We start from the raw sequence: 9980 nt of genomic DNA on the forward strand, positions 1-9980 counted from the left end.
TACGTTGCGATCACTGGTTGTAATGTTTGCTCGGCGTTGGCTCCGGCTTCGGCAAGCGCCTTCGGCAAGCGCCTTCGCCAAGCGCCTCGCAGTTTGGGTGTGCCAGAAAAGTGATTTGTGTTATTTTACCATATTATTTTTTAGTATTAATTAGTATTTAGGAAGTATTTGCAATAGATATTATTCAATATTGAAGATTTGTTCAACTCTTTATGTATGTATTTGGTCGCCCTAGAAAAGGCGGTTTGTACCTCAGCCCAGCCTCTGGATAATCTCCTCTTATACGATGTTTCTCGTCTGCCTGTCATTATCTGCAATCCCCACTCGTCCATGAAAAGCAGCATTATCATCTACTTTGGTTTTGACTCAGCAAAGTTCTCTGCAAATATATGTAATTAAAGAAAAAGAAATATTTGCAAGAAATATTATTCAATATTGAAGATTTTTTCAACTCTTTATGTATGTATTTGGTCGCCCTAAAAAGGGCGGTTTTTTTTCGTCCTAAAAAGGACGATTTTTTTCGTCCTAAAAAGGACGTTTTTTTTTCGTCCTAAAAAGGACGGTTTGTGCATCAGCCCAGCCTCTGGATAATCTCCTCATACACGATGTTTTTCGTCTGCCTGTCATTATCTGCAATCCCTAGTCGTCCATGAGAAATCACGACTTGAATGTCCTCCATGTGACGCACCCTGGACATAGCCACATACAAATGGCCGTGAGCAAAAACCGGAGATGGAAGATATAATCCCACACGTCTCAGCGTCTGTCCCTGACTCTTATTGATTGTCATGGCAAAGGCTCCAATGACTGGAAATTGCCTCCTTGTGAAGTTTACAGGGACATCATCGTTCTCCGTAGTTGTTATATCTATCCTTGGTAAATGGATTGTGACACCCTTCCTGATGCCGTTCAGTACAACACATTTTATCAGATGATTATGTGTTTGGAGAACGCGCAGTCGTGTTCCGTTGCAGAGACCCATTTTGCTGTCCAAATTCCGAATGAGCATAATGATAGATCCCTTCTTCAGCAGAAGCACCTGAGGCGCAAGTCCTGCAGGATTTTGAGCATCAAGGAATTCATCATTATATCTCATTCGGGCTTTGTCATCCTCATCAACGATCCTGTTACTGGCTCGGTAGCTTCGTCCTTCTCTTGGTAGTCGATCGTTAATCCTGTGATTAACTTGTTGGCAGGCATCTCGACGTGGACACAGGATGGCACAGTCGTCTGGTAAAATACGACTTTTTCCAAACACCTTCTGAATGAGATTGTTAATGGTGATCACACAATTATTGGAATCAAAGACATGAAGTCCCAACTCATTATTTGTGCGACCCTCACCAACATCATTCAGATGTGTTGCAAAAGCTTCCTGACCAATTGCAGCTCGTTGATTGTGATGCAGTTTCAGCGAACGAAACAGCGGCCAGCAAGCATTCTCCAAAACACACTTTTCCAAAATATGGCTCCTATCACCGTACTGAACGACAGGCAGGATCTGACGAAAATCACCACCCATCACCATTACCTGTAAATACAAATAGAGAGAAAAAAAAATACAATTTAGTTAAATTGTCCTTAAAAAAAAAATCAAAAAAGAAAAGGAGAATTGTATGATATTACCTTTCCTCCGAAGGGGACTGTTGTGTGTTCCAATTCCTGCAGAAATTCATTGACTGCTGTCAATGCTCGTGATTCTGCCATGGAACATTCATCCCATAGAATAATGTCCGCCTCCTCGAGTTTCTGACCATCTGGAGAATTCACACGTACATTGCAAGTTGCTGTCTCAGTTAGATTGAGAGGCAACTTGAATGTAGAGTGAACTGTTCTTCCTGTAGGCAATAGCGATGCAGCAATTCCCGTCCAAGCAGTCACTATGCACTTAAATCCCTCAACTACACAATAGTAGTAGAGGGTTTCGTACAAAAATGTTTTTCCAGTTCCACCAGGACCATCGACGAAAAAGCACCTTGCTTCCTCGAAATTGACCTCATCTCTACGTTCCTGCAGTGAAGTGACAATAGTGTCGAATGCTGAACGTTGAGCCGAATTCAACATATTGCACCTCTCTGTCAGAAGACGTCGACATCGCTCTATGTCTTGGTGGCAGGCATCTTCGTGATGGTCCGAATAGAAATACCGATAATTCATCGGTACTTCTGGCATACCAGAATAGTACTGAATTCCTGAACCGCCATTTCCTACAATGATAGAATCCATATGAGCCAGTGCAAGGTACTCCGCTTCTTCTTCTCTCCGTCTCTGTCCCTCGAGCAAATCTCTAATGAGATTTTCCTTGAAACGTATCCATACTCCACCAGCTGTATCCGGCTGATTGTAGTAGAGAAGCATCGCAAAGAGAGAACGGCATTCGGCTGGGGGGATGTCCAAAGAGATTGCTTCTTCTATTGTGTTGGAGAATTCCTCATCTGATCTTCGAAGACCACGAACAATTGCAGCTTCCGCAAAAGTCTCAAACACTCTCCCGTTGACAGTTCGCAGATCTTGGTAGCTGGTACATCCAGGAACATGCAGCAAGAGGACACGTAAGCTATGCAGTTCCACGTTTCTTGGATTGACCGTATACATACGTCCAATCGCAACAAACCCTTTAAATAGAGAGAAAAAAAAAGAAAATTAATAAAATATGAGTATATTGTAGAAATTATAAATTCATACCTTTCCTGTGAGCTTTCTCTCTCTTCTGCCATCTCCTTGGCGCATCTGTCTTCCATGAAAACATTTTGCAATATTGAGGATAAGTCAAATGCAATCCATGTTCCCGATAGACTTTTGCTTTCATCCTCCTGCTGGTGATCCCTTCTAACTTCCGATCAGCAATCACCTTCATCTCCGCATTGGACTGAAAATACGCCGACAATGTAGACTGTGGTTGAGCCACCTGGCGCAAATCAGCCCCTTCATGAAAATATACCCTATCTTCACCCTCTAGATGGACTGATAGGCGAACAATAGTATGAGAATGCTGATACATTTCATACTTTGCCAAATGCCAAGCAGCCTCAGGAGAGCTTAGAAAGCGGCAATTTTCATAAATTTGAACCTCATTGCTTAAGTCCAAGCGCACATTAGCCGCACAGACACCTATAAAAGAGAGTAGAAAAAGAAAAAAGAAAGAGTTAATAAATAAAAAACATAAATATCTTATATAAATATCATATAGTATAATAAAAACTTAAAAAGAACATACCCTTAAATATATACTTGAACATGTATTTTACCACATCAACCATTGTGCAATGCTCAACATTGATGTGGCAATTGTACACTTCAAGCAGGTATCTGTTGTGCGGCACCACCCATCTATTATCCAACCGACGTCCATCACGCATCATGGAGGCGCCATTGTCCCGACGTCGATAGATGGGATAACCATTCGTCCGAAATGTGGTGGCTTCATGGAATTCCTTGGGGAATTTCTTGGAACAACGCCCATCCCGCCAACATCTGTCTGAAGGAAGATCAGCTCCACATGGTCCATGCATCATGTGACGCTTTACCAATTTAGCGTATTCCTTATCCGCTCTTGAAGACGTGAAGACTGACTAAGCGGATACGTTCACGTTTCTTCGCTTCATGTTTTTCCCTCATTTTCCCGTCGACCGTCGCCTGAGAAACATGAACAGAGCACAGCCGTCGCCCGATTCTGCGCCATCTCTCGACCACGATTCTCCCCTCCACTGACTAAGCGGATACGTTCACGTTTCTTCGCTTCATGTTTTTCCCTCATTTTCCCGTCGACCGTCGCCTGAGAAACATGAACAGAGCACAGCCGTCGCCCGATTCTGCGCCATCTCTCGACCACGATTCTCCCCTCCACTGACTAAGCGGATACGTTCACGTTTCTTCGCTTCATGTTTTTCCCTCATTTTCCCGTCGACCGTCGCCTGAGAAACATGAACAGAGCACAGCCGTCGCCCGATTCTGCGCCATCTCTCGACCACGATTCTCCCCTCCACTGACTAAGCGGATACGTTCACGTTTCTTCGCTTCATGTTTTTCCCTCATTTTCCCGTCGACCGTCGCCTGAGAAACATGAACAGAGCACAGCCGTCGCCCGATTCTGCACCATCTTTCGACCACGATTCTCCCCTCCACTGACTGAGCGGATACGTTCACGTTTCTTCGCTTCATGTTTTTCCCTCATTTTCCCGTCGACCGTCGCCTGAGAAACATGAACAGAGCACAGCCGTCGCCCGATTCTGCACCATCTTTCGACCACGATTCTCCCCTCCACTGACTGAGCGGATACGTTCACGTTTCTTCGCTTCATGTTTTTCCCTCATTTTCCCGTCGACCGTCGCCTGAGAAACATGAACAGAGCACAGCCGTCGCCCGATTCTGCGCCATCTCTCGACCACGATTCTCCCCTCCACTGACTAAGCGGATACGTTCACGTTTCTTCGCTTCATGTTTTTCCCTCATTTTCCCGTCGACCGTCGCCTGAGAAACATGAACAAAGCACAGCAGTCACTCAGCTCTGGGCAATTTCTCGATCACGATTCTCCCCTCCACTGACTGAGCGGATACGTTCACGTTTCTTCGCTTCATGTTTTTCCCTCATTTTTCCATCGACCGTCGCCTGAGAAACATGAACAGAGCACAGCCGTCGCCCGATTCTGCGCCATCTCTCGACCACGATTCTCCCCTCCACTGACTAAGCGGATACGTTCACGTTTCTTCGCTTCATGTTTTTCCCTCATTTTCCCGTCGACCGTCGCCTGAGAAACATGAACAGAGCACAGCCGTCGCCCGATTCTGCGCCATCTCTCGACCACGATTCTCCCCTCCACTGACTAAGCGGATACGTTCACGTTTCTTCGCTTCATGTTTTTCCCTCATTTTCCCGTCGACCGTCGCCTGAGAAACATGAACAGAGCACAGCCGTCGCCCGATTCTGCGCCATCTCTCGATCACGATTCTCCCCTCCACTGACTGAGCGGATACGTTCACGTTTCTTCGCTTCATGTTTTTCCCTCATTTTCCCGTCGACCGTCGCCTGAGAAACATGAACAGAGCACAGCCGTCGCCCGATACTGCGCCATCTCTCGACCACGATTCTCCCCTCCACTGACTAAGCGGATACGTTCACGTTTCTTCGCTTCATGTTTTTCCCTCATTTTCCCGTCGACCGTCGCCTGAGAAACATGAACAGAGCACAGCCGTCGCCCGATTCTGCGCCATCTCTCGATCACGATTCTCCCCTCCACTGACTGAGCGGATACGTTCACGTTTCTTTGCTTCATGTTTTTCCCTCATTTTCCCATCGACCGTCGCCTGAGAAACATGAACAGAGCACAGCCGTCGCCCGATTCTGCGCCATCTCTCGATCACGATTCTCCCCTCCACTGACTAAGCGGATACGTTCACGTTTCTTCGCTTCATGTTTTTCCCTCATTTTCCCGTCGACCGTCGCCTGAGAAACATGAACAGAGCACAGCCGTCGCCCGATTCTGCGCCATCTCTCGATCACGATTCTCCCCTCCACTGACTGAGCGGATACGTTCACGTTTCTTCGCTTCATGTTTTCCCTCATTTTCCCGTCGATCGTCGCCTGAGAAACATGAACAGAGCACAGCAGTCACTCAGCTCTGCGCAATTTCTCGATCACGATTCTCCCCTCCACTGACTAAGCGGATACGTTCACGTTTCTTCGCTTCATGTTTTTCCCTCATTTTCCAGTCGACCGTCGCCTGAGAAACATGAACAGAGCACAGCCGTCGCCCGATACTGCGCCATCTCTTGACCACGATTCTCCCCTCCACTGACTAAGCGGATACGTTCACGTTTCTTCGCTTCATGTTTTTCCCTCATTTTCCCGTCGACCGTCGCCTGAGAAACATGAACAGAGCACAGCCGTCGCCCGATTCTGCGCCATCTCTCGATCACGATTCTCCGCTCCACTGACTAAGCGGATACGTTCACGTTTCTTCGCTTCATGTTTTTCCCTCATTTTCCCGTCGACCGTCGCCTGAGAAACATGAACAGAGCACAGCCGTCGCCCGATTCTGCGCCATCTCTCGACCACGATTCTCCCCTCCACTGACTGAGCGGATACGTTCACGTTTCTTCGCTTCATGTTTTTCCCTCATTTTCCCGTCGACCATCGCCTGAGAAACATGAACAGAGCACAGCCGTCGCCCGATTCTGCGCCATCTCTCGATCACGATTCTCCCCTCCACTGACTGAGCGGATACGTTCACGTTTCTTCGCTTCATGTTTTCCCTCATTTTCCCGTCGACCGTCGCCTGAGAAACATGAACAGAGCACAGCCGTCGCCCGATTCTGCGCCATCTCTCAATCACGATTCTCCCCTCCACTGACTAAGCGGATACGTTCACGTTTCTTCGCTTCATGTTTTTCCCTCATTTTCCCGTCGACCGTCGCCTGAGAAACATGAAAAGAGCACAGCCGTCGCCCGATTCTGCGCCATCTCTCGACCACGATTCTCCCCTCCACTGACTGAGCGGATACGTTCACGTTTCTTCGCTTCATGTTTTTCCCTCATTTTCCCGTCGACCGTCGCCTGAGAAACATGAACAGAGCACAGCAGTCACTCAGCTCTGCTCAATTTTGACTGAATTGACTGAATTGATTGTTTATAATCGTTGTAAATCTCTCTACTGTGCCAAATTAGAGTTCGACATGGTCTTCTTTCCCCACTAATGATTCCAAGCCCGTTCCCTTGGCTGTGGTATTGCTCGATAGTAGATAGGGATAGTAGGAATGTCGTAAATCCATTCACACTCGCCATTAATTAGATGACAATGTATTTGGCTGTTGAGAGAGCATAGTTACTCACGCCGTTTACCCGCGCTTTCTTGAATTTCTTCAAATTAACATTCAGAGCACTGGGCAGAATTCACATTGTGTCAATACCCATTAGATCCATCACAATGTTAATTAATTAGAAAGTCGGATTCCCCTGATCCGTGTCAGTTCTGATTTGATTGTTTGTTGATGATCGTTGTAAATCTATATACAAAAATTGAAGTTTTACCAACACTTTTTTAACGTATATAGCATAGCTTAAGTGTTCCGTACTTCGTGTTAGCTTAATCATATCTTTTCACCGTCCGTTAAGACAACTAATCAGATACTTTAGCCAACACATTTACTCATACTTCCCGAGCAAGCCCAACACATCTCAATTTTCAGAGCCAATCCTTATCCCGAAGTTGCGGATCTAATTTGCCGACTTCCCAAATTATTCTATCGTCTAGAGATCCTTAACCTTGGAGACCTGCTGCGGATATTGGTACGGTCTATTGAGAATGTTTACGTGGCCCTACCATAGATTTTCAAGGTCCGAGGAATGACATACCCGACACAGCAATAAATGCCAAGCTCTTCTAACTCATTTACCATATCTCTCTTCGAAAGACTTCCATGGTAATACAGTTATGAAACAGAAAAGATAACTCTTTCGGTATGCTTCGACGGCTTTCAACATGGTCTTCTTTCCCCGCTAATGATTCCAAGCCCGTTCCCTTGGCTGTAGTATCACTCGATAGTAGATAGGGATAGTAGGAATGTCATTAATCCATTCATGCTCGTTATTAATTAGACGACGATGCATTTGGCTGTTGAGAGAGTCATAGTTACTCCCGCCGTTTACCCGCGCTTTCTTGAATTTCCCTTTGCCTCTGCAAGCGAAAGCAATAATATTTTAAAACACAGAGAATTTCCCTTTACCTCTGCAAGCGAAAACAATAATATTTTAAAATACAGAGAATTTTCCTTTGCCTCTGCAAGCATGGTAGTACTTATGGGTATTAGTTGGCAAATGTATATATAGCAACCAAGCTATGTGAATGGGCATAATAGTACCTTTTGGGTAGTAGTTGACAAATGTGTATATAGAGCAACTAATCTATTAAATGAATATTTATATATGGTGAGGTATTTTTGTTGTTTTTGTTTGATGATGTGTATTTTTTCGTTTTGCTTGCGTCTATGGGACGCTTGAGTTTTTGGGACGCTTGTATTTTTTGCTGTGCTTACGTTGCGATCACAGATTGTAATGTTTGCTCGGCGTTGGCTCCGGCTTCGGCTCCGGCTTCGGCTCTGGCTCCGGCTCCGGCTCCGGTTCCGGCTTCGCCTACACCTACGCCTACGCCTACGCCTTCGCCTACGCCTACGCCTACGCCTACGCCAACCGCCTCGCAGTTTGGGTGTGTGATAAGAATAATTTGCGAACACAATTCATAAAAAAAATTCCATGGACATGTCCTCGGACATTCCGTGAACATGTCGGACATTCCATGGACATGTCCTCGGACATTCCGTGTACATGTCGGATATTCCATGGACATGTCCTCGGACATTCCGTGGACATGTCCTCGGACATTCCGTGGACATGTCCTCGGACATTCCATGGACATGTCCTCGGACATTCCGTGGACATGTCGGACATTCCATGGACATGTCCTCGGACATTCCATGGACATGTCGGACATTCCATGGACACGTCCTCGGACATTCCGTGTACATGTCGGATATTCCATGGACATGTCCTCGGACATTCCGTGGACATGTCCTCGGACATTCCATGGACATGTCCTCGGACATTCCGTGGACATGCCGGACATTCCGTGGACATGTCCTCGGACATTCCATGGACATGTCCTCGGACATTCCGTGGACATGTCCTCGGACATTCCGTGAACATGTCGGATATTCCATGGACATGTCCTCGGACATTCCATGGACATGTCCTCGGACATTCCATGGACATGCCCTCGGACATTCCGTGAACATGGACATTCCATGGACATGTCCTCGGACATTCCGTGGACATGTCCTCGGACATTCCATGGACATGTCCTCGGACATTCCGTGGACATGTCGGACATTCCATGGACATGTCCTCGGACATTCCATGGACATGTCGGACATTCCATGGACACGTCCTCGGACATTCCGTGTACATGTCGGATATTCCATGGACATGTCCTCGGACATTCCGTGGACATGTCCTCGGACATTCCATGGACATGTCCTCGGACATTCCGTGGACATGCCGGACATTCCGTGGACATGTCCTCGGACATTCCATGGACATGTCCTCGGACATTCCGTGGACATGTCCTCGGACATTCCGTGAACATGTCGGATATTCCATGGACATGTCCTCGGACATTCCATGGACATGTCCTCGGACATTCCATGGACATGCCCTCGGACATTCCGTGAACATGGACATTCCATGGACATGTCCTCGGACATTCCGTGGACATGTCCTCGGACATTCCGTGGACATGTCGGACATTCCGTGGACATGTCCTCGGACATTCCATGGACATGTCCTCGGACATTCCATGGACATGTCTTCGGATATTACATGGACATGTCTTCGGACATTTCGTGGACATGTCGGACATTCCATGGACACGTCCTCGGACATTCCATGGACATGTCCTCGGACATTCCGTGGACATGCCGGACATTCCGTGGACATGTCCTCGGACATTCCATGGACATGTCCTCGGACATTCCGTGGACATGTCCTCGGACATTCCGTGAACATGTCCATGGACATGTCGGACATTCCATGGACATGTCCTCGGACATTCCATGGACATGCCCTCGGACATTCCGTGAACATGGACATCCCGTGGACATGTCGTCGGACATTCCGTGGACATGTCCTCGGACATTCCGTGGACATGTCGGACATGTCCTCGGACATTCCGTGGACATGTCCTCGGACATTCCGTGGACATGTCGGACATTCCGTGGACATGTCCTCTGACATTCCGTGGACATGTCGGACATTCCAAGGACATGTCGGACATTCCATGGACATGTCCTCGGACATTCCGTGGCCATGTCGGACATTCCATGGACACGTCCTCGGACATTCCATGGACATGTCCTCGGACATTCCGTGGACATGTCCTCGGACATTCCGTGGACATGTCGGACATTCCGTGGACATGTCCTCGGACATT

The 9980-nt window shown here is 47.2% G+C and overlaps 1 protein-coding gene across 1 annotated transcript; it reads right to left on the reverse strand.

Annotated features, from left to right (window-relative positions):
* Window positions 1–563: 563 nt before the first annotated feature.
* Window positions 564–3553, reverse strand: LOC129808621 (uncharacterized). The gene is made up of 3 exons (XM_055858408.1): window positions 2686–3553; window positions 1627–2615; window positions 564–1531 (listed from the first exon to the last, which is right to left on the reverse strand). Exons 1-3 carry the CDS (start codon window positions 2999–3001, stop codon window positions 572–574), a joined length of 2265 nt encoding a protein of 754 aa, XP_055714383.1. The 5' UTR covers window positions 3002–3553; the 3' UTR covers window positions 564–571.
* Between the last annotated feature and the right edge of the window lie 6427 nt (window positions 3554–9980).

Source organism: Phlebotomus papatasi, chromosome 4, assembly GCF_024763615.1.
Source record: "Phlebotomus papatasi isolate M1 chromosome 4, Ppap_2.1, whole genome shotgun sequence".
Classification (NCBI taxonomy): Eukaryota; Metazoa; Arthropoda; class Insecta; order Diptera; family Psychodidae; genus Phlebotomus; species Phlebotomus papatasi.